Consider the following 24,938-nt stretch of genomic DNA (forward strand, 5'->3'; position numbering starts at 1 on the left):
ATGCGCTAAAAATATCACGACGTCACTGCAACAGTCATTGCAAAAATGGCTCAGAAAAGTTGTTATTTCGGAGAAAATGTTGGTTTGATGTTTTATCATCTAATGCAATGACATTCATAAATTTTTAAGCATGGTTTCTGTGTCCAAAACTGTTTTTGGAGCCACTTCATTTCGAGAAGTGACATTTCACCAACTTTACAGGAGAGCCAAAACAAAAAGTTTACCATAGTTTGATCTGACTTTGTGTACTAATTACAATTGTAATAAAAATTTGTATATATATATATCCATTTCACCAAAAATGTCACTTACACCCTTCTGGTTCTCACCCCTCGATTTGTAATGTAACTATGACATCTAGACACCAGGCTAGATAAATAATTTTTTTTTGGTGGTAAAGTAAAATAATTATCACTTGAAATGCAATCCAAGCAGTTTTCAGTGTTCCCTTATGTGGTTGTGTTATTGAAATTGTTTACATTCCCGAGAGGAGATGTTTAAAAGAGCAACATATGCTGTGTTGATATGAAAATATGACATATCGTTTTGTTATTGTGCTCTGTAAATAGATCATAATCTGCTCATCAGCAGCAAAGGCTCTGACTCAACGCTCCGCCTTAATTTCATGAAGAAGTAGCCTACTCCTCTCAGTCAGGTACAGGTGTCTGGTCGGCGGTAAAGAAAGAAAAGTCTAGACAGCAGACAGGGTGATGACAGAGCAAAGAGAGTCACTGCTGGATGATTTTAGTTATCAAACATCTAAGATTTATGGTAAAAAGGGATTAATCATAAAGGGTGCAAGGCTTGGATCTGAAAGAGCTCGGTGGGGAGAGAGTTTGAACCCTCAGTTTCTCATTCTACCCTATGACCTCATGAGAGGTGTGGCATCCTGGCATCATCTTTCTTTCATTCACTCTCCTAACCCCACACGCATGCTTAAAAGGGACTCAGAGACAAGCACTGGCTTCTAATCGTCCGGGGTAGGAGAGACAGAGCTGATTATTCTTTTCTTACAGCACATCTCTCGCCAATAAGAGGAGACAGTACTGAGGAAGCAAGTTCAACTTTGAGAAAGAGGAGGCTGAACAAAACAAGACAGATATGCCACAGAACGTGGTGCTGGACGGGCCAGCCCCTTGGGGATTTCGGCTTTCAGGAGGCAAAGATTTTAACCAGCCGCTGACCATAACTCGGGTAAGTAAAAATCTTTGGCTAAAGTCTGCTGCTTCACACATTCCACTCAGAGATAATGATGCTTTTGATGTGCTGGGTAACACTGCCGGGGGCATGAGAAACCAGTGGGTGGATCATAGAAAAAACATTCCCAGGACCTCACTTTAGACGTAACTGAGGAGTACACTGAGAAATATTTCAGATAATTATTTTTAGAGCAACAAGTTCAAACTGACATTTTTAGAAACATCTGTGGATGTCAGGGAATCATTTCCCAATAGAGACTATGTTAGTTACGATCACTTAGTTTTTAACTTCATGTCATTGTGATTTACTCTAGTAGTGCATTTCAGGAAATTAATACTTGTATTCAGCAAGGAGGATGCATTATATTTATGAAAAGACATTTAAAATGTGAATTTTTTATTTTAAAAAATGCTGTTCTTTTGAACTTTCAAAATCATGAAAAAATGTACTGTATCATGTTTTTTAGAGAATTATTTTTCAGCATAACTATTTTCAGTATTGATAATGAGAATACATATTTTTTGAGCATCAAATCAGCATATAGGAATGATTTCTGAAGGATCATGTGACTGAAGACTCGAGTAATGATGCTGAAAATTCAGATTTACCATCACATGAATAAACTATTTTAAAAATATGCTGAAATAGACAACAGCGAACTGTTGCAAATTGTAATAATATTTCATAAGATTACGGTTTTTACTGTATTTTTGATCAAACAAATGTAGCCATTTTCAAAAATCTTACCAACCTTACAATTATTCACCGCTCATCTCAGTCATAAATGTGGTTAAATATTACAGCTGTACCAAAAGGTATATTACACAAACTGTTAGGCATTTTCTCTTCTAGTAACTAACATGTTCACAAAAAGTCAGGGACACACACAGGCTAGTCCAATGCCTGGCTCCAGAGGGGATCTCTACACCTGTTGTCTGAACGAATCGCAAAGCTCTTAGTCCAACAGTATTTTAAACAGCTGATGAACTCTGGACATTTGTGGGAACAGAAGAGGTCAGAGGTTAACTGAGCATGTGTGAGATGAATCGGACAATCTCTAATTTAAGCAATTATTTCAGCACCATCTGAGGCCTCATATCCTATCAGATTTTCATAAATGTCTAACAGACTAATCCTTCCTTATAGATCACCTGAATGGGGGTGAATGTTTCATAGATTAAGTTATTTCGAACTGAATAAAAGTCAGGTACAGTGGCATGCTAGATTAATGCTCAGCAACTGCACAGTTTTGGTGAAGGCAAAGAAGGTCCTAAGACTTCACCTGACTATACAGAAAGACACTGAAAACTGCCTTGTCTAACTTATTCTGTATCTTCTCCTATAAGAACACTGTTGGGAGTTTGACTGTGGGAAACTCTATGTATTGCACCAACAGTACAGCTGCATAAGGACTTTTGTATCTCATCAGGCTTGTGTCTGAACAGCTCTTCACAGGAAGTGCTGCATTCTGATGTGTGGAATGCAGTGGTATGATTAGTAGCTCAGTCTCATCAACAGCAGCTCTTTGATCGTGACATTCAAGTACATTCTTAGTGAAAAGCCAGTTCTGACATTCACCATAAATTGTGGAAAAAACACAGCAGAGAACGGACAGGTCGTCGTAAAATGATACTTCTCATACACCCTGATTGGAACCAGAACAGCAGGTCTTATGAATTGAAAAACGAATTGCTGTGGTGCTACCATAGTACAGCGATTTATATCATGGTACTCCAGTGTACTTCAAAGAATATCATGGTATTGCCGATAAACGTGTCTGAAAATACTATTTTTCTGGTGCAGCACTGAATTTGGCCACAATAGGGAAATAGAAACTTCTAGGTGGACTAGACGTGAAGTCTCAGCTGAGCAGAATGATGTCATTTTTAAAATAAACCAATCAGGTTTATTTAACATTCCTAGCTAATGACTTCCCTGCAGTATCCAAGTAAAATGACATTGGATTTGATTTCAAACAAAAACAATAAAACCCACTCAAACATAATTTAAATGGATGAGCATGTTTCTTATTTTGGTGTATGCCAATGCCAGATCCTGAAAGCTAAATATATTGCATCTTTAAGCAGAGAAATACTGATGACTAATGCAGAATGCGTGTGGTTTCTTTGTAAAACCGCTGTCTGTAATCATACACGTATTGATGCCAGCAAGGTGGCTCTTTTCTCATACCATGAGCCCTGATGTTCTTATTTGAGTAACATTAGCCTCCACTGAAGCGGGCATGCCAGCACAGATGGGGCACATCACAGCACAGACCGTCTAAATTATACTGTTGAATTAAAAATGTAAATGACTGTTATATATCTAAATCCAGTCATTGAGCAGAAACCTTTAACAAATCATTACCGAGACAGTCCTTCTGGAACAAGCTGGATTTAGTGCTTTTTGCTCAAGGGCATTCATGGTTGAGCATCAAGTTTTAGCCACCTCACCCAAAAATGACAATTCTGTCATCATTTACTCACCCTTATGTTGATTTTCATGTAGGTGCACTCACCCTTATGTTGGTATAATACCTAACAATTCACATTTACTCACCCTCATGTTGTTCCAAACCTGTATGATTTTCTTTCTTTTATGGAACACAACAGAATGTACTTTGAAAATAAAGGTTCAAAAAGGAAAAAGAGTTTTGCATGTCAAGGAAAAACTATTTTTGGTTCTCCGCAAAGCCTTTCAGTTTATAGTCCTTTTTTCAGTTCCATTTTTTTTCTTAGTGTGAACAACTATTATAGTAATCTAAAAAACCCTTTTCCACTATAAAGAATGTTTTGTGCATTGAAAGGTTCCATGGATGTTAAAGGTTCATCATGGAACCACAGACGCCAATAAAGAACCTTTATTTTTAAGAGTGTGTATTAAAAGTCAGTGAGGTCTGATGTTGTTTTGTAACCCATTGACTTTCACTGTATGGACAAAACAGTTCTTCTGAATATAATTTTCCCCCCTCCACAGAAGAAAGGAAACCATACAGGTTTGGAACGACACAAGGTTAAATTCATTTGAACTTTTAGGTGAACGATCCTTTAATTTATTCTGCCTGATGTTGCTCCGAACATAATGTCTAATGTTCAGCGTGCCCTTACATGCTTCTCTTGTGGGATTGTGTGTCACCTTGGGGATTTTTCTGCACAGGTGCTGCATAGCTTATAAAAACCAAATTGTTATATTCGTGTTTCTGTTTATACTGATGCTCAGATACCAGTCACTCGATGGTTTCAGCTCAGTTCATAGCTCCCTTTGTTTCCATCTATCAACAGAGCATCTTTGTTGTTGAGCCAAACACATCTCTCATTTGCTTGAGTAGTGTCAAGGGATCAATCTAATTTTTATTGTGTCCATTCTGAGACATTTGGATGCTTCTTTCTTCACAATAACCCTTGATTTCTGCAGACATCTGCATAATGTATGTCTACAGGGGAAATAAGACCTAGTTTGTTGTCTTAAATATGGACAAGGATCATGAAGTCATCTAAGATGTATTTTGTAATACAATTTCTCTAGATGATATGGAAGGACAAAGGTGACATGTACACAACGCGAAAAAGGCAACAGGAAATGAGATATTACAGAATGACTGTTATTTGACAGGAAACACTAGCTTCAACAGTCAATAAATTATGCGTTAGGAATAAAACATCACAAATCTTAATGACATCAAACACTGATGATGGAAAACTAAAACCCTCTGGTCTTAAATAGCTGTTGTGACTTGACCTGGTATTAATCTTCCCCTCTCGAGAGGTAGACTTAACTAGAAGAAGGTCAGCGGTGTTGGGATATACAGTATCAGAGCAGCTGAGTCAGGAGACAGGTAGAACGAGGCCTGCACACAGGATGAGGTGATGAGATAAATGACCAGGGGGACGAGGAGAATACCTACGAAAATGAGCCTTGTACTGATGAGTGGAATAAGGGATGATGTCAGACTCCATTAATGAAAGAGAGGTTGATGGAGAGAGACCGGCAGGGTGGATGCCAGAGCAGTCAGATCATCAACCACCAATAGGCCTGACTATGCTCCCCTGGAGGGCGATACTCTGCCTTGACTGACACATCTACGGCTTGCTATTTTTAGTCCACTTCTAAACCACAGTGGGTCAACAGATTGTTTCTACCCCTGTCACTTTCTGTTTATGTCTAAACTGCTCTATAGTTGGCTGCAAACTTGTAGTGACTTTGACTGAACGCTCCTAAGAAACCGATTCTTTTCATTCAAAACTTTGTTAGAAGCTGAAGCATATTTAGCAATGACCTATCCAACACTTTTATCCAAAGTGACTTAGTGAGTGATTTTAACGTGAGTGCTGTGGTTTTGGATAGCAGTGCTGATGAACGTAATTCTGCAAATGTCAGATATCTGTCTAGTGCAGATTCACTTAGAAAAACAATGGAAAAGCAGCACAGTAAAATTCAATAAATGGTACTTTTAAGAAAAGTTTCAAGATTCTAAATTAAAACATCATGTAGTAAAGAACTATACAGCTTAAATACGTGAATGCACAACAAGTATTTAACTTAAAAAAAGTGTTTTTATTTTATTATTATTCATATACTATTATAGTAGTAAATCTTTTAAATGAGCTTTTATGTCAATTTTATTTTAGTAATTGTGTTATGTGCTTTTGTTTTCTATTTACTTTTAATCAATCTTTATTCATTTAGTTTTAGTAATTTTAGTACTTCAGCTTAAACTTATTTCAGTTAGTTGCATTTTAGTTGCCATTTAAAAAAATTTAAGTTTAGTTTTTTTAATTTGAAAGGCTATTTATATTGTATTTCAACTTTATTTCAATTACCATATACGGATTTTTATTACCGAAATGACAAACATGCTCATTATAGAAGAGATGTATTCAAATCATTGTGTATGCATGCCATTTTTTATGTATTTATGAAGAAATTAATATATGTGACAAAAAAAAAGCATCAACTCTGGTTCTTGTTTCCAGGTGACACCAGGCAGTAAGGCATCTCGGGTCAACCTGTGTCCAGGAGACATCATCCTGGCCATCCAGGGAGCGTCCACTGATGGTATGACTCACGCTGAAGCTCAGAACAAGATCAAAGACTCCACCAATCAGCTTTCCCTCAAGATAGAGAGGTACCATGAGCTTTTCTCATTAAAGGATAGTGTTACAAACAGCGTTAAGCATCTTTCAACAACTTCATATCAGGTTCTCTCACCTCCTTTTAAATTTGCAGCCAGAGGGAGGACCGTAAGCTGGAGTTCCAAAAGAATTTGCCTTTTTTCCTGCTTGCTATGAAAGTGTCCATCAGTACCCACAGAGCCTTATTTACGACAACGATGAATGTGTCTTTCCTTGGTGATTAATGCTCTCCCATAAACCATCTGGCTTGTACATGCCAGTCTGTTGACGTTACTTTACTATCTAGAAGCGGTCATGGCCCTGGTGCACAGTAATGACCCCCCTTAGTGCTCTTTGATCTTTTTTTTATGATTTCACAGGAGGCGAGTATGGTGTCTAACTGTGTGCATTAAATGTGTTGCAGGCCAGAAACTAAAATGTGGTCACCTCAGGTTATAGAAGAGGGGAAAGTGAACCCATTTAAAATCAATTTGGAGGCAGAGAAGCAAGTAAGTGTAACGGAAAAGCAAAACAAATGCACCCTTCTTTAGTTTTATCTGCTTATAATATGCAGCAAGAAATTTGATGTTTTTTTTTGTTTTTTTGAAGAAACACTAGAGTGCATGAGGCATGTTAAAGGGATATTTCACCCCAAAATAAAAATCCTCTCACTCCATTTATTATGTTCATGGAACACAAAGTTATTTTTTTAGAAAAATACTCCATCTCTGTGAGTCCATATAATGCAGATGGATGGGATGATGCTTTAAATAATGCAGATGGATGGTATAATGCTCAAATTGAACGGTGATTCATACAACCGAAGTTGATAAATCAATTTCAACAAAACAATAGGTGTATGTGAGAACAATAAGAATATTGACAAACTCTTACATCAATACTAATACTAATTTAATACAGCCATACATCAATAATAGAATATTGATACTAATATTGTTGTAAGCGCATTGTGAAATTCAATGGCCCTTCCGTATCACTTCTTGTAAGTTTTACAATGCTTTTACGTCACGCTTCTCAACAAGCTGATGTTTGCGCCATGCTTGAACTCATCAGCCTGTGCATGGAATGGTTTATATCTCACAAAGTTTAAAATATTGGTATTTTTCTCACCTTTCATATCGCTTCATAAATTGATTCATCATATGGATTACCGTGATGTTCATTTTGAGTGCTTTTTAAAGAGTCATACCATCGCCAGCATTAAACATTATGGACTCACAGAGGATGGATTATTTTTCTAAAAAAATGTAGTTTGTGTTCCACAGAAGAAAGAAAGTCATATACATCTGGGACCGAGCGAGGGTAAATAAATGATAAGAGGATTTTTATTTTTGGGTGGAGTATCCCTTCATAAATTGTGCAAAGCTATTGTTTCTTGTTTGATTTGTCCTTGTCGAGGAAAAGTTCACCTAGAAATAGAAATTAGCTAAATCCAAATGGGTGCAGTCAGTATGGGAGTTCAAACAGCTGATTAAAAAAAAAAAAAAAAAAAAAAAAAAAAAAAACAGTAATCCACCTGACACCAGTGCCTGTTTGTAAGAAATATAAGAGAGAAACATATTTCTTTCCTGATTCAGATACAGTTTGAACTCCTATTTTGACGGCATCCATTCACTGCAGAGGGTCCATTGGTGAGCAAGTGATGTAATAAAGAAAAAAGAAAAGAAAAATGTGACTGCTTGAAAAACAATATAATAGATCAGAAAAATGTAAATGAGTTAAAGTGTATGCTGCGTCTTCAGGTAACAAAAGGATGTTTCTGCAGAATGTGGTATGCAAATGTGGTGTTTGTGTGGGGCTTTGAGTATGTAGTGTGTCCATCTGTCCTACACATGCAGGAGTATACACCTATTGGCACAGGTCATAACAGAAGAGCACAGCCCTTTGTGGCTGCCGCCAGTCTGGATGACAAAACGCAGGTGGTGAGCTCCACCTACAACACTCCCATAGGCCTCTACTCTCAAGATAATATCCAGGACGCCCTTCAAGGACAGATCCGGGGTCTGGTGCATGAAAAGCCTGAGGGGTGAGTGCCAACATGGATCACCCCAACCATATGGACTAAGATACTTCTCTCTGCTTGCTGTAGACCGGCTGCCCACTTACCACTAACACACACTCTAATCCACCAGAAGTCCTCACAAGTCTTCCTGCAGCCCAAATAGAAGCATTTGGATGGAGAATTATGATGGAAAGAAGTTAATTGGGTTCTGTTAGAGATAAGAAAGGGCAACCCCTTATCTAATACTTTCATACTAGTATCTTATAGCAGAACAAATATTTACATTTGGGCCTGCAGAGTTGGATCTTGGAGGACTTCTGTTCCTTTACCTTTCACCTCTAACTGTCTATTCACATCTTCGCTCTTATGTCTTACAGGACATTGATTACTTCGAACACAAGTTTAATGTCAGACCAAAGCCCTTCATATCGGCAAGCCAAAAGAGATCATTAGACAAAAGCATGTAGTCAAATATGGTCACTTAATAACAGTAGAATTTGTACGTTTTTACATTCATGCATTCATTCAGCTATAAAGCTGCAGCACAGGATATACTGAAGCTCTATGTACATCTCTAACTACTTCTTCCATTCTTTTCTGTCTTGTTTGTCCTTTTCTGTGTCCTCTGTGTGGCCCTTTTGATTTGATTGTTTCCTGGTTTGGTCCACCTGGCTATTATACATGACCTTACACAACTCCAGTGACACTACATCCCAGACGCTGATGGGAAATGTAGCTCAGATGTCTGGCACCCCGTCGGCTGGGTCCAAGGCAGCTCTTTCTGCACAGTATAACTCCCCCATTGCATTATACTCAGCAGAAAATGTCTCAAATACACTGCAGCAGGCTCAGATGTCCACTGTAGTTAGGCAGGCATCGCCCAGGTAACCAGAGCTTTGTTTACACCACCCTACAAATCTACTAGCTTCTGCTACTACAGTAAGCACAGCTGAATAAGGACCTGATAGATTAAAGACACAGGGTTCCTACAGAAAACTTCAACATATTTTGGGGTAAAAAGAAACATATTGCAAATGTGCACTCTAAAAATAAAGCTTCTTTAATAGCATCCGTGGTTCCAGATCCAGACCTTTAACATCCATGGAAACTTTCCATTGGAAAAAGGGTTCTAAATGTTTTTCACACTAAGAAAAAAATGATTATTTTACTAACTGTTCACTGAAAGGCTCTTTGGGAACCCCAAATAGTTCTTCTAAGGCATCACAGTACAAATCCCCTTTTTGGAACCTTTATTTTCAAGACTGTAGGCCTGGAAAAAACAATGAAATGACAGTAATTAAATATAAGTAATGGAAACTTCTACATAAGGAATATAGGTTCTGGTCAATATGCAAAGAAACAGAAATAAACATGATTTAAAAGATTTATTTACAACAAAATTCTATGGGGCAATGCATAAATGTAATAATGTTTAATGTAAAAAGGGTAATACATTAATGTAAAAATAAATAAATGCACACAAACATGGGTTTATATGAGACTAGTTTCAAAACCTGTTATGACCACGTAAAGCCAGAAAACACAAAAAAATAGAAATTGACTTAGAACCGCTAAATTATGATTTAGACAGCTTTACAATTCAAACAACACCAACTGTGGTAATCGACAGCATGTTGATGCTGAATCGAATCCAGGACATTCTTTAAACTTATTTTACACCAATGAAAGTTGTAAACAGTTTACTTAGCCAGCATCTAATAATGTGTCCTCCTGAAGACTGCCAAACTTTTATATAACCCATAATTGTGTTTTTTTTTACGTCATGGACAAACATTGTGAGCTTCTGCCTTTATTTGTTTTCAGCCCTAAACCCCTGACGTCCATTGAAGACTCTCATGTGTACCGTATGCTCCAGGACAACCAAGAGCAGCCACTTGAACCACGTCAGTCTGGATCGTTTAAGGCCCTGCAAGACTATGTGGAGAGTGATGGTGAGCTGCCTTTATCGGTTATTTGAGGCAATTCTGACTCCACAAGACAGAAATTACAACTTGCTGCACAGATAAAGATGTCAAAGTTTAAATGTCAGCAAATATTCTGGTGAACTACAGATGCACTTGAAGAATAATAGTTTTGCGGGCTCAATTTGACTTAAGCTGCCTTCACTGTTCTCAACAATCCTGCTAATGATGTCAGTCAGAGCCCGCTGTTCTCTTAATAGTGTGGATTCAATATGAGGGAGAATTTCACATTGCCGAAGTGGATCTGAGATTCTTTATTCCTCTGACAGGCACAAGGCCCATGGTGACTAGAAGTGTAAAAGCCCCAGTGACAAAGCCCCAAGCTGCCACATCCTCACTCCAGAAGCTGCCTCTCTGTGATAAATGTGGCACTGGCATTGTGTGAGTACGGCATACAGATCGTGTCTTCTTTGAGAATATAGTACCAATTTTCATGAAAATTGTTCTACACTGAATAGTGTTCATGCATTTTAACAACTTCATTAAATCAAAGTTTTTCTACAATTGGCTCACAGTGGACCGGTGGTGAAAGCTCGGGACAAGTACCGCCATCCAGCCTGTTTCGTGTGCTCAGACTGTGGCTTGAACTTGAAGCAAAAGGGCTACTTTTTCGTGGAGGGACAGATGTACTGTGAAGCCCATGCTCGAATGCGAATGACCCCACCTGAGGGACATGATCTAGTTACTGTATATCCTACTGCTTAGAGGGACGGACAGTTGAAATTAGACGACTGGTGTTGTTTGCGATTATTGCTTCTTGATGTTCTGTTATTAATTTCTTCATTTTAGTTCAAAAAGGGAAATGCAAGGCCTTAACCTAGTTCTTGTTGAAAAGCTGTAAATTAACTCTCCCATTTCTCACATATTAGGCTTCTGTGCAGAGCAAATACTTAAATTAAACAAACTAATCCCTTTAGGTTTAAGTTACTCCCAAAATATAAAAGAAAAATAATTAGGCATTTAATACAAATATGCCATCATCTAGATACAAAGCATTTGGTAACTGTTTTCCAGTACAAAACTTTTTATATAATTTCTATGACTATTACTTGTGCTGCATTATTATTATCATCAATTCTCTTGTTTCTAAATGAACTTATAGGCATCGTTCACACAAAACAGAAAACTGTCATCATTTACTCAGCTATCCCCCTTTAAGGCCAGCTTTGATAACACATAAGACAAAAGGTCTGTTATATCACCACGCTGTAAATTATGAGACATTTGAAATTATTTGTCTAAACCATATTCATAAAATGAATGACATTAATGCTGCACAAACTTGTGCAATTTAAGAGCTTGCTGAATTGGCCAACACCTTGCTGGTTAAATACACAATATGAATTTTAAATGTTTAATAACTTGTGATTTTAGACAAAAAGTGCCTCCGTGTACTACTGACAAAATGGTACACAGTGGTTAAACATGACTTGTGCAATTAAACATCTCTAGATGCTACGAAACATGGTTTTTCTGGGGTAGTGCTGAGCATAAGCTCTTTTAGTTCATCTAGAGCATAAGAGTTTATCAATTAATAGAATGATGTAAATACAACTCAAAATTGTAGCTTTTTAATCTAAAGACCAATATATGACATTCATTTATTCACCTGAAGACATCACATGTTCTTAATACGCCATCACAGAGGGGATTCGGTTGTAGTTTGTGGAGTTCACAGCTCTGTAAAATAAAGTAATTTACATTATTGTGAGCCTGAAGTGTCTTATTCTGTGGATCTTAGTTAGCAACTGATATTAGTGATTATTATGCAAAGCATTAAGCACTCTTTGGAGTGTGATATGAGTGTCTTGGCGCTAGTTCCTGGAGCCCAGCTTACTTATTGACATTGAGGCTGATGATGCTCTTGATAGGTGTGCTCTTTGGACCAGGGGAGGGATGAAATATTTTGACTTCCTTATTCAACATTTTTGATTTGGTCTTTTTGGTACCATAGGGTTCTGCAGAGTAGGTGGGGTAGGAATCAAACGTTCCTGCTTTCATACCTCCAGTCTGCAGAAAATAAATATGCCACCAAAATAATCCACCACAAAATGTTCCAAGATGGCAACTCTTTCCATATGCATTTCATGAACATTTTTACACTGTGTTTGATCTCCTTTACGTACCTTTTTACTGGGTGAACTTGGTTTGAAAGGCAACGTAGTGTGCTTTTTCTCCTCTGTCTTCTTTGGAGGTGGTAGAGGTTTGTCAAATTTGTAAGGATTGCTGTCAAAGCATTCAACTGGATGAAGGTTCAAACGAAATGCTCCCCCTTTTAGCATGGATTTGTGTGCCATGATCTCACGCTGGTAAACACATTATCTCTCTCATTAGAGAAAGAGAACACAGTCATCTGCTTGCATAGAATTATAATCTCAGGTACTCAGAGGGCGCCTTATCTTAATTAAAACTAGGACCCGGGAGTCTGATTAAAAATCTCATTTAGGTAGACCTAAAAATACCTTTAGCATTTCCTTGGCTCTGCCATAGGGGTCTGAGGAATGGGACACCATCTTGGAGAGGGTGACGTCAGGATAGCTATTAGAGCGCAAGGACAAATCAATACGTCTGACAGCAAAACCACGGAAACTTGCACATTAGAGGATAATGTCATTTGCTTACCAGTAACCACTTCCCTTCTTAGGCGGATTGGTGTAGAAGTTTTTTCCAGGTGATTTGTTTGGTTTCCTTGGATTCTTCAGGGCACTCATTGCTTGAATGGGGCCTCCAAACGTCCCATAATAGCTGCCCACTCCACATCTACAAATCAGAGAAAACTATTAAGCAACTGTAAGAACAGTTTCAGGAGTAACTGGAAAACTGTAAGCTGTTTTTTTTCTGGTATAAATAGGGAAAAGTAAAAGAAAATAAATTAACAACTCAAAATGCAGACATCTACCTGGTTCTGTGACAAGCAGCCTTAATGGCTCACTCAAGCTATTATTCCTCTGGGTTTGTGTATATTTTTTTCAGTCTCTCAGATGCAGATGCAAAACAGACTGTTTGCATTGGATGCTTTGAACTATTGCAACATGGTTAAATCCTTTTATCCGAAACATTAAGGACTATATCTTGTTTTCAGGTCAACAAACATCATTAAAAAGCACAATGCATGTTTCTTTCTCGACAAAATCTTGTTTCTTGAGTATTTTTATGTCTTCTGATTTTAATAGACCATGCCAACCTCTCACACTAATGATATATCGCTGAACCAAATACATCTCAGGCAACTTTGTTGGATATATCTCTCTAGATAAAATCTGCATCAGTACACCAGACAATAAATCTATTAAACATTAAAGGGATGGTTCACCCAAAAATGAAAATTCTGTCATTATTTACTCACCCTTATGTTGTTCAAACTTGTATGATTTTTTTCTTTCGTTGAATATAAAGATATTTTCATACAATGGGAGTCAATTGTCGATAAAATTGTTTGGTTAACATTCTTTAGAATGTCTACTTTTTGCTCCGTAAAAGAAAGTGATACAGGTTGAAGGTGTGTAAATGATAGAAGTATTTAATTTTTTGGGTGGACTATCCCTTTAAGATTTTGTCCATGGTCACAACAACATCAACAATGACCACAATACTACTAAGACAACTACTACTATTTTCTTCTTATATTTTCACGATTATTTATCACATAAAACAATTTAAAAAATGAAAATGCATATACAAATTTGCCGTGTGCCACAGAAAAAAAGGGACTTACGTTTTTTTCTCTCCGTTACTGGGAAGAAAGGCTTTGCCTATGTTCTTTTTGGTCTGTTGTATCCTGTACTGTCTTTCTATTTTGACAGGGTCTGTGAGCGCCTCTTTCTCAAAGATCCTCTTAAACTGCGTGTCGAAGTATCCCACCTGGAGCGCGCTCTTTGATTTAGCTCCTCCTGACAGCATCTGTTTGTTCTTGTATGCAGAGTCATTAAATGGGCCTTTTAGTGACAAACAAAGTGCATGAGACAGACATTAATTATTTTTTTTGTGCAAAATTAACTTTTTTTATTTTCTATATTATATTAACCCATGTGTATGTTGTACTTTACATGTTAATCCAGCTACAGAAATGCTTATTGTTTCTATTTGAGTTTTAGTAGCCTAATGTATGTGGGTTGCAAACATTACATCTTTGTAATGGCTGTTAGGTAAACAAGTAAACAATATACAGTAATCACATTCTGACAAGAGTCAACTGCATAATGAAGTTTTTAACTCGGCTGAACTGTGTTCTCATAAGATTTATGTTCAGGACAAGTTATTAAAGCCAAGACTTTTTGTGCCTTTAAAATGACTTGAGATATATTTGCTGGTGTAAAAGTGTGATAAGTAGCAACAAGCCTCCTGTAGGAATAACAACCCTTCAAAAACTGGCGAGGCTCAAATCAAATACCATTAGTTTAAAAACAATAAAGACTGTGAAAGCTGCACTATTTTAAATGAATACTGTGTTTGTGATTTTTCTAGAATAAATATTCTGACACTGGCTATAATTTGTTGACGCACTCTATGCATCAAACTCAGCACTGCACCAGCTGTAGTTCATACTGTTAAAGTTTAATATTGGTTACACTTACGGTAAATAAAAGATGTATATTTGTCCCCTATTGAGACGTATCCCATCTCTTTAAAGATGCCAATCCGCTCCATGTCAGATTTCCCTTCTGGAGGCATTTTCTAATGTTTTATATGCAGCACTTGTAGGGGAAAAAAAGCCATAAGACAAATAGAGAGATGTGAATGTGGAAATATGAGTGGACCTGCAAACTATGAAGATCATCAAGCTTTAATTCCTTTAAGCAAATCTATATGCATTGAGCATTCTTGCATTAATAAATATAGGTCCATATACATACCTCGAATTATGTAATGCCCTGTTAAAGAGTCAGTAATGGAAATAACTGCAGTGCCGTGGTGTTCGTGTTAAGTTGTGTACGTTGTCATGGAGTCCAGCAGGTCAGTTACTCAATAAACTGGACTGTCAGAGTCGTTCATGAGGGTAACACATTTAACAACACAAACATTTAACAAATAATACTAAAAAAAACAAACGTTTAGGATTAATACTATCTTTTTTTTTTTTTTTTTTTCGCCTGCACGTCACAGCCTGTGACGCAAACAATGAGGGATTCTGGGTATTGCAGTAAAATGAAAACTCCACACACAACTAATAAACACTAACACGTTCAGGGAAAACTTGCTGAAAAATGTTACAAAAGCCTATTTATAGAAACCGAACTACTAGGATAGATCTTTCTTGATTGAGAGAAGCTGCAGATGCAATCTATCTAAAAAACAAAAACAAAAAAAACAATAGAAACCATCACAGAAATTCCAATGGTTTCCATTAAAATACCATTAAAACCATTAGCTTTTTCCAGTAAAACCATTACAAAATTCCTTTTTGTGGTGTATTTTGGGCATTTTTCCAATAGGATTTAACATCCCACCAATAGAATCTCATCAATAAATGTACATTAAATGATCACAATTTGCATTTCTATATTATGAACATATAAAAACGTTATACTGTAAAATGTACAAAACCATAGATGAAAACAGATGATTGCAGGAAAGGACAATCACTAGCCTAGCCCTGCTGAAAAAAAAGCTATAGAACCCTGCTCAAAACACAATAGAAAATGTAATGGATTTAGTAGTTATAATGGGAATTCTATCGATTTTAATGAAAACTATAATGGTGTCTACTGGTATGTGATGAGATTCTATTGGTGGGATGTTAAATCCTATTGGAAAAATGCCCAAAATACACCACAAAAAGGAATTTTGTAATGGTTTTACTGGAAAAAAGCTAATGGCTTTAATGGTATTTTAATGGAAACCATTGGAATTTCTGTGATGGTTTCTATTGTTTTTTTTTATATATTTTTTTAGATAGATAGATTGCATCTGCAGTTTCTCTCAATCAAGAAAGATCCATCCTTTTCAAGTCATCCATAGTGATGGCAACAACCTGCAACAAATGTGAAGCACCTGCAATTACACTTTTGATTGTAAATTTCTAAGAACCAACACGAACTTAAGTGTATATCTCACATTTTCGTGACAGGGGTCTTGATAGTCACAGATGTCGTTTGGAAAGGCTGCTCGGACCATCTCTTTGAGCTCAGCTGGGTACACATATGTGCATTTGTCACGTGTGCTGCAGCCGATCCTGTTCAGCTGTCAACATTTGCGTTAAGATCACCCAAATAAAGTAAACATTATAATAAAATACATAGTGATGCTTATTAACTGACACTGGATTAAACGATAAACTTCCTTCGCTTGATCCGGTCTGTCTTCTTCAGCCTGGAGGCCGCATGGAGCAACAGTACAAGCCAGAGGGGCACCCTAGACACGAAGACCTAATGTGAGTCATCATGACTATGGAACAACTTTAATGTTAGGGTATATAATACCTGCAAATACATATCTAAATCAAGACATACACACTAGCAAGACGTTAAATGCACAAACAGTCAACTTCACAGACACACACACACACACACACACACACACACACACACGTGTGATTCAATCACTCATCTAACACTGTATCTAACTATTTAGAGACATCACAGTAGGCTGTATTACCCGAATGATTGACAGAGATCAATGTAAGTGTCCATTAATTACCACCAACAACATTTCGCGTGGAAGTGTTGCTGCATTAGGGTTTAAGCTGATGCGCATGTGCAATTTTGAAGAGGAAACGCATCGGAAACAATGTAAATGAATCATAGGTTATTGAATCTGAACCAGTACGGACCGAATCAATATAATTTTTCATACATTTAAAGAGACAAAGACAACATTTATTTGTTTAATCATGAGATTTTGTTAAAATACATGCACAAATATTATGATTCGCATTAAGTTGTATAGATTTAGGCTGGAATCTTCAGAGTTCCAGGAGTTTTGAGGATTGTCACTTGCCTCCTTTGTCTGACCATTCCTTGTAGCCCCCAGCATAATTACGGGCACTGAAGAGAGAGAATGAATTAATGTTACAGCTTTAGCAAAACTGTGATTGTTTAAGCATTCACGATGCCAAGTTTCTTACTTCTTGAAGCCCAGGCTTCTGGCTTTCTCTGTGGCAACATCTCCGCGTCTTCCCATCTGACAGTGGAAAACCAGTGCAGAGCTGTCAAGAGACGGCTTAACTATGCCAAACTTAGACTGGAATTCAGATGCATCCAGGGACATGTCACTTTCTACATTTTCCACTAAAAAAAAAAAAAAAAAGAAGAAAAAAAGCAAAGCTCCCTTTTTAGTGCACATGGCCAATACAATTGATGTAAACAGAAAAAATTAAAATCAGCACAACTAGGCTACAAAAATATGTCTTTTCATATATATACACACACAGTGCCCTCCGTAAGTATTGGAACAGTAAAGACAAAATTGCTCTGTTGGCTGTGGAGTCAAGACATTTGCAAATATGATTAAAAGATGAATATGAGACAAAACTACAGAATGTCACATTTTATTATTAGCCATTTCAACAAATATATGTTTTACCAAATAAAAAGAAGAGCACTTTTAGTGTTCACCCCACTCATTGATGTGAGCATAAGTATTGGGACAGTTGAACATACGGCAGATATAAAAGATTATCCCTTGCACACAATCACAGCAGTGAGTCTGTGACCCATAGACATCACCAGACTCTTGGTCTCATCCTTTGTAATACTTTTCCCAGCCTTTAATGCAGCCAATCCCAATTGTTGCTTGTTTTGGGGAGTTTCTGCCTTTACTCTCCTCTCCAGCAGGTGAAATTCATGTTCAATCGGATTTAAATCTGGAGATTGACTTGGGCAATCTAAGACTTTCCATTTCTTTGCTCTTATAAATTCCTTGACTGAACTGGCAGGGTGTTTTGGGTCATTATCCTGATGCAATATGAAGCACTTCCCAATGAATGGTAGGCAAATGGCATTTTCTTGAATATTGGTATATAGGCAAGATGGTTTAGTACCCTTCCAAATTCATTCTGCTACTGTCATCATACATTGTCAATAATCAATAACTTTTATAGCTTTAAGGGGTTCATCTATATTTAATTTTTGAATTTAGTGTTTGGTTAGCCTACTATTCATTTTCTGTATATTTCTGCTTAAGGGCAAAGATATGTCATTTATTATAATGGGTTCATGTGAAAATTGTTTTAAGATCACTTAAATTAGAAGTTAAGTATAAATGTTAAAATTGATAGCTCTCAATTATACTGAAATGCTGAATGGCTACAGTCAATGGTTAAATATTCAGGGGAAAAAACTATTTTATAAAGATATCAGTAGTATTGATATCAGTGATGCTGGCCTAAAAAAAAAAAGATGCCATTAAAGAAATATGAAAAATATACTGTCTTTATGTTGTTTGTACATTGTACATTTGAAGACTGAATGTGAAATTATTGCAATATAAAAGTATTTAAAAACTTTAATATTAGGTGGGATTAATCACGATTAATTTTAGAAAAATGTGTGATTAATTAGTTAATTTTTTTTAATCGATTGACAGCACTAATGTAAGTGTATATATATAAGTGTTCCTTTAGGCTAGACTCCCATGTGTTCATACTGAATTATGAGCTGGTGTTAACATTATTTGGTTTGGTTTTGCTTTACATTGAAATTTCATAATCTGCTTACACCACTGATGTTAAACTTTATAATTAAAATGATGTTATGTGACAATGCTCAACACTATGGTATCAGAGTGCTACACTTTGTAAACCCTTTTTTTGCTATGCCAATAAAGCTACTTAAATCTGAATTTGTCAAACCATGTCTCTGTTTATGGTTTTTAACACTCAATTGTATATATTGAAATTTCAGTATTGATTCAGATAACTTTCATGTGACTGATTAAGCTATGATATGAAGCAAGAATGAGTAACAAAATGCTTTCTTTGTGTTCAGATTTGACTAATGCAAAAACTTTGATAAATATGTATTTAATCATGTCTAAATATATATCCAAATTCAACTAATTATGTGGGAATCCAAAGTTCCCAGCCACACAGCCATGTTTATGTGTTTATATATAGAGTTTATATATATATAGCCATGTTTATGTGTTTATATATCGAGAGCTAAAGGGGCGGTCGTGCTCCACTGCTCCAGGTGTATGTTCACTACTGTGTGTGCACTTGAATGGGTTAAATGCAGAACACTAATTCTGAGTATGGGTCACCATACTTGGCCACACACCCTTTCCCTTTCCCTAAACAGTGGTTACATGCTGGTATTACAGATAATACATATTTAATAAATATTTTAGTAATATTTTGTAAAGTCGCCTTAAATTACAACATGTTAAAGAAAAAAATTAAATTAAATTAAAATTAAACCATCCCTGATCAGTAGACAAGTGAAATTATGCATGTATTAGGCTAGTGCAGATACTAGGCCTTCTTTAATTATCATCAAAATTACAATATAAAATTACAATAAACTAAATATAGCCTGTTTAGGAGGAGAAGGATACTACACACAGCTCGAAATTCAGTATGAACACATAGGCTAATGGTACACAACTTTTAAAAGATCATGTTTTAATTAAGTTGGTATTTATTTATTTATTTATTTTGACTATGTGTAAATTAAAAGTATGGAGAACGTTCCCGAACCAAATGAAGATAAACGTCTTTGTTTTTGATGTGTTTCTTTGAACCAATCAGATTAGAGTAAATGGAGTGTCAGCGAGAGCCTCATTTGATTGGCTACAAGGTGGCCCCGCCCTCCCCCTCACGCTTGCAAATCTCAGTTAGTGAGAGAATCTGCCAAAACTGAGAAAAGAAAGACGGAGCTGTACATTTCGGATTATTTCGGGAACTTTTTGCCCTACATACACAACAAGTCATTTAGACATTTCACAGTCAGTTTTTTACACATACAGATTGGTTTTACACAGTCAATCCGTTTTGCAGTTCTTTAAACTGTTGTTTTCGCTTGCAAATCACTGTTCACAGGCTTTTTGACCGTATTTTGGCGAAAAAACCGTGCCAAAAGTGTAAGCGCGGAAAAATGGAAGTTATTAGAATGCAAATCATACTTATTTTGTGCTAGCATGAAGCTGCAGTTTCACAATACATGAATTACACTTACGAGTAACAGTAAAATGCTGCAAATCATTTTTTCTTGCGCTTGAAACGTGAACACCTTTACAAAGCGCCTCTTGAGCATGCAAATTTAATTTACGCTTACAGTCTTATGTACACTTTCACAAATCATACCCTGCGCATGCAAATCTTTATGGCGTTAAAATACCTTCATAGATGCAGTGTAATCAGTAGTCCATCTCTCTTACCTGGGATATGGATGGAGCCTGGAATACGCCCTCTATCTACTTCATCTTTACTGCGGACATCCACAACAAACCCTGAACCCTTCGCCAAGAGAGCTTTGAGATCACTGTAGGAAATCTCCTTATCTATAGCAGAGAGGAATGTGTACAATCAAGCAGTTACACCTATTCCTGTCACGAAATAAACACTGAGCTCAGTGATCAACAAAAATAAAACACTGCAACTAAATTAAAGTTTATATATATTTTAATATACCCTACATGATAAATATTTGATAAATGACAAATCGAGATTTTATTTGTAAATTTTACTGGTTTATTCTGTTTAACGATTTTAATAGTTTTGATGTATGGATGTTCCATTTGTTTTTATATGCAAATGGTAATTAAATCATAAAAACAGAAAGAAGGTGTTGCATTCCATAAGTTACACATACAACGTTTCAATTTCTGCAAGTCATCCTTACGTCTCAAAGGTTCTTAAGATCTTTAAAGCGAACAAGTAATGAAAATAAGGACCAGGACAGCAGACATGCCTTATATTAGAAGAGAGTTCGGGCACCGCAGGATACTAGCAAGAGCACAACACGTTCAGCTTATTATACTGTGTAAGTAATAAAATGTCGAGATAATGGAAGTGTTTATCACAGGTGCACCTGGGCACTGTCACCCTGACTACAAAAACAACAGCTGCTACATATGCGTTTCCAGTCCTCAGAAACAGTGAACAAATCTGTCGCTTTATTTAACTCCCTTAAAGTATGTTTCTTACTTTTAGATGGACACAAACTTACCGCTGCTTGCCATGTTGACGGTAAGACAGTTCACCGGGTGCTAGCACCTTTACTTCCTTGTCATTCAAGTTTTTAAAAGCCATCCCATTCATATTGTCTGTACTGTAAGCATAGGCGTGGTCCTGTAAAGGGCACTGACTTGAAAACACCCCTACTTGAGCTAACTTCCTAATAAAAGACCCGTAGCTTCAAAATAAAATACTGCTTACATTGCAAGTTGAATAATAATACTAAATTGTTGTTGTTATTATTATGAACAATAGAAAGTGTGCTAGTAACTGTTGCTAGTAATTGATCGAATCATATGGAAAATACCACTTTACATAGTACTCTAATAAGGCTTTTTTATTTGAGAATTTTAATTTTTCCCCCTTCAACACTAAGATTATATGAGAAAAAAGTCAGAATTGTGAGATAAACTCAGAAGTGCAAGATATAATGTAAGAAATATGATATATAAACTTGCAATTGCAAGAAAGTCTGAATTGTGAGATAAACTCAGAAGTGCAAGATATAATGTAAGAAATATGATATATAAACTTGCAATTGCAAGAAAGTCAGAATTGTGAGATAAACTCAGAAGTGCAAGATATAATGTAAGAATTATGATATATAAACTTGCAATTGCAAGAAAGTCTGAATTGTGAGAAAAATGTTGCTATTACCTTATTTGTTTGCTTATTTGGTTTTTTTTTTATAAAAATGTCAGAATTGAGGCATGTAAAAGAAATGCGGATGTAAACTCAGAATTGCAAGATGCAAACCCAAAACTTCAATAAAGAAAGAAGAAAAACTATTCTATCTCACAATTCAGACTCGTAATTCAGAGAAAATGAAGTCAGAATTACAAATCTGAATTGTGAGATATAAACTCAGAATTCCAAGTGGAAAAAAGTCCCAATTACTTTTTTATTAGATGGTGCTTCCATATTTTACAATTGGATATGATCAATATTAATTAAAACATAGTTTTACCATTGTGCATATCCAAAAAGCCATAGTATTACTGCATTGCATGATACATTTAGTTAATGTTGCAGTAAAATCTGGTAATTTGTCAGAAAATACAGTTTAACGTGGTTAATTTTTGTAAACGAACAGCATACTCTCCACCCCATGAGATGAGAAATGACAACACAGCAGCAATACAGATGTGAAGACATTTACAAAAACATGAGACTAGCCGAACTCACATGAATTAAACTATTTATTGTAAGGTCTCAGAAGAGTCTCACTTGAGTAAGAATCATCCCTCAATACTGATTTGGTACATCATGACATCCATAATGAGTCTCTTCACAGTGAAAAGAATCCATTTCTATGGTTTGGGTTCTAGTACAGCAACTTTTCTGCATAAAAACAAAACTAAACAAACAGAACATCAAACGGGGTATCAATATTATTCATCTGTGATATCTGAGTGCCACACAATTCTAGTGTTTAATACCAGCTGTTGATTTGCACATAACAAGCCACCTTCTGTTAGAAATATAAAAGTTGATATTATGAACAATACTCTACTGTGCTGCATAAAGGTAAATCTATACACTGTACATATACAGATATATTTCGAAAAACAAGTTTCACAGTTTTAAACTTTATTTAAAGTATAAACCATTTTAAAACACTTTACATAAGTTTCTGTGTATGACTAGAATTTGCTTTGAAGCAAAAAAAAAAAAAAAATCTAAATCAAAATTAATACAAAAATGAAAAATTATTACATATTGTACAAAGGAAAATAAACTCGACCATCAATGTTTATCTTTGTAGCTAAAAGCGGTGACTCCTTTATGATTGTCATAGAGTACTATGAATGATAAAAATTAAAACAAAGTAAAAATAAATAGTTTCTGACACTAGTAACCTTTCAATCTGGAGTCTGAGACTATTATTTTTTTTTCTGATATCTCTATACAGAAGTGCCCTGGTGAAGGTCTCGTTACTCTAATGCGACTGGGACGTACAAAACTATCGCATCTAAAGCACACTCAGAACTTCACTGTTATTAGTGTACAATGCAAGTAGTACTTTTCTATCAGTGATGAGACAAACTACATCAGACTTGGATGTTCTCATCACTTTTACTCCGCTGGAATTATCTTGAAGAAACAGTCTGTAGATGATGGGACTTGCTGCAGTGGCAATTGACAGTTTAGCTGTGAAGAATGTGAAGCCTGAGACTGACATTTCTCATGACGGATGTTACTCCTCAGTTCTGACGTCGAGACTGGGCCTCTCCAGCAGTGCGTGAGACTCGCAGCACCTCTCCGATCCAGATCACACGATCACAAGCGTACCATCTGGCACCAACATCCTCTCGGTAACCCAAAAAATATGGGTCAAAATATCTATTCTTTTTTAAAAAGGGGATTTTTCGTATTTCAGCAACAGTAGCTCTGTTTTGTTTTTCAGTTTATCAGTGCTTTTTGACGTCCATTGTTGAAAAACAAAGACGAGGTCTTTCAAATTGTTCTTTTTTGCCCGAGGCAGTATTAACAAAGTTTTTGAATGTTCTTCTTTTAAAAGTCCCTGCAGCATTCAGTGAGTTTCCCCATTAGTTCAATTATTCTCCGTGGGTTCAGGAGATAACGAACAAAAGCGAGGAAAAAAGAGAAAGATGGAGCAAGAGAGAGAAAAAGATTGAGAAAAGAACTGAAAACGGTAAAGGTATAAGCGGAGAGAAAGCGAAATATAAAGAAACAGGATAAAAACGATTTGGACTGTTACCTCCTCCCCATCTCATTCTGTCTCAGGAACTGGATGTTGAAACTGCTGTCCGCTAGTTCAGGATACTGTTCCACGGGTAAAATGTAGTACCCGTCGTACCCCTGCACTTTCCCTGTCGAAAGGAGCTGCTGTCTCTCACCTTCAGTCCACAAGCGGCTTCCCTCTTTATTATCCCGTGCCCGCTGCTGCTCTCGCAGCCAGGCTCCTGATAGCGCCCGCTGCCGCGCCAACTCCAGCAGCCGGGCTTTCTCCTCATCCAGGACGTCTGACGCCAACCCATAGCGCACGCTTAGAGAAAGCGCCGGAACCTGGAACTCGACGGTGACCCCTCTTCGCGAGCGACCGCTTACCGTCACGTTGATCCCGCTTTCCAGCGCCTTGCGTCCATTGGTGAGTCCCAAAGCTAAAAGGTCACTGTCAGCTGAGCCGATCTTCACAAAGAAATGACAGTCACAGCCATCCTGCGTGTAGTGCGTCCCGTCTAAGTAGATGGCATTATTGAGCACCAGAGCCACCTTCCTGCTGTCTTCGCTGGCCATGCTGGAGACCCCTGTGACCACACGGCCTTCTTTCACTGCCAGCATCACTCCTCGTCCGATGATGGGGGTATTCGTGCCAAACCAGTGGCCTGGTTTCTCATGTTTGGTCTTGCGCTCTTTGTCAAGAAGCCGTCCCTCTAGAGCCATGAATGCTTGGTTGTGTCGTTCAGCTTCCTGCTGAACTCCCGTTATCAGCTGCAAGAAGACAATTAAAGGTCTTGGTAAATGCAAGCTAGATCAGCTAGTCC

The 24,938-nt window shown here is 36.9% G+C and overlaps 4 protein-coding genes across 10 annotated transcripts in view; 1 reads left to right on the plus strand and 3 right to left on the minus strand.

The window, feature by feature from the left end:
- Positions 1–657: 657 nt before the first annotated feature.
- Positions 658–12,026, plus strand: LOC306883343 (PDZ and LIM domain protein 3-like). Of its 2 annotated transcripts, XM_079438527.1 has the most exons (8): positions 924–1,194; positions 6,174–6,325; positions 6,736–6,820; positions 8,171–8,358; positions 9,036–9,218; positions 10,159–10,286; positions 10,586–10,697; positions 10,832–12,020. In XM_079438527.1, exons 1-8 carry the CDS (start codon positions 1,102–1,104, stop codon positions 11,019–11,021), a joined length of 1,131 nt encoding a protein of 376 aa, XP_079294653.1. In that variant the 5' UTR covers positions 924–1,101; the 3' UTR covers positions 11,022–12,020. The 2 variants fall into 2 exon arrangements, with proteins under 2 accessions (XP_079294654.1, XP_079294653.1); XM_079438528.1 differs by lacking the exon at positions 9,036–9,218 and having other exon boundaries at positions 658–1,194; positions 10,832–12,026.
- Positions 8,722–15,427, minus strand: LOC306883345 (cilia-and flagella-associated protein 96). 3 transcript variants are annotated; one of them, XM_079438530.1, is made up of 9 exons: positions 15,170–15,408; positions 14,891–15,010; positions 14,032–14,251; positions 12,939–13,076; positions 12,779–12,854; positions 12,443–12,622; positions 12,154–12,326; positions 11,926–11,996; positions 8,722–9,604 (listed from the first exon to the last, which is right to left on the minus strand). In XM_079438530.1, exons 2-8 carry the CDS (start codon positions 14,985–14,987, stop codon positions 11,945–11,947), a joined length of 936 nt encoding a protein of 311 aa, XP_079294656.1. In that variant the 5' UTR covers positions 14,988–15,010; positions 15,170–15,408; the 3' UTR covers positions 8,722–9,604; positions 11,926–11,944. The 3 variants fall into 3 exon arrangements, with proteins under 3 accessions (XP_079294656.1, XP_079294658.1, XP_079294657.1); XM_079438532.1 differs by having other exon boundaries at positions 9,373–9,604; positions 14,891–14,990; XM_079438531.1 differs by lacking the exon at positions 8,722–9,604 and having other exon boundaries at positions 9,705–11,996; positions 15,170–15,427.
- A 1,714-nt stretch (positions 15,428–17,141) lies between these two features.
- Positions 17,142–21,538, minus strand: LOC306883812 (thiosulfate:glutathione sulfurtransferase-like). Its single transcript, XM_079439303.1, has 4 exons — positions 21,422–21,538; positions 20,631–20,753; positions 17,380–17,542; positions 17,142–17,299 (listed from the first exon to the last, which is right to left on the minus strand). Exons 1-4 carry the CDS (start codon positions 21,432–21,434, stop codon positions 17,245–17,247), a joined length of 354 nt encoding a protein of 117 aa, XP_079295429.1. The 5' UTR covers positions 21,435–21,538; the 3' UTR covers positions 17,142–17,244.
- Positions 21,539–22,611: 1,073 nt separating this feature from the next.
- LOC306883136 (teneurin-2-like) overlaps positions 22,612–24,938 on the minus strand; it is a gene marked incomplete at its 5' end in the record, with an annotated part of 248,305 nt that continues 245,978 nt past the window's right edge. For all 4 annotated transcript variants that reach the window (XM_079438244.1, XM_079438242.1, XM_079438243.1 and 1 more), the window contains one exon: positions 22,612–24,885. In XM_079438244.1, coding sequence (XP_079294370.1) covers positions 24,148–24,885 — 738 coding nt within the window. In that variant the 3' untranslated portion in view covers positions 22,612–24,147. The remainder of the gene's footprint in view (positions 24,886–24,938) is intronic.

This window comes from Barbus barbus, assembly GCF_936440315.1.
Source record: "Barbus barbus genome assembly, chromosome: 17".
Taxonomy (NCBI): domain Eukaryota; kingdom Metazoa; phylum Chordata; class Actinopteri; order Cypriniformes; family Cyprinidae; genus Barbus; species Barbus barbus.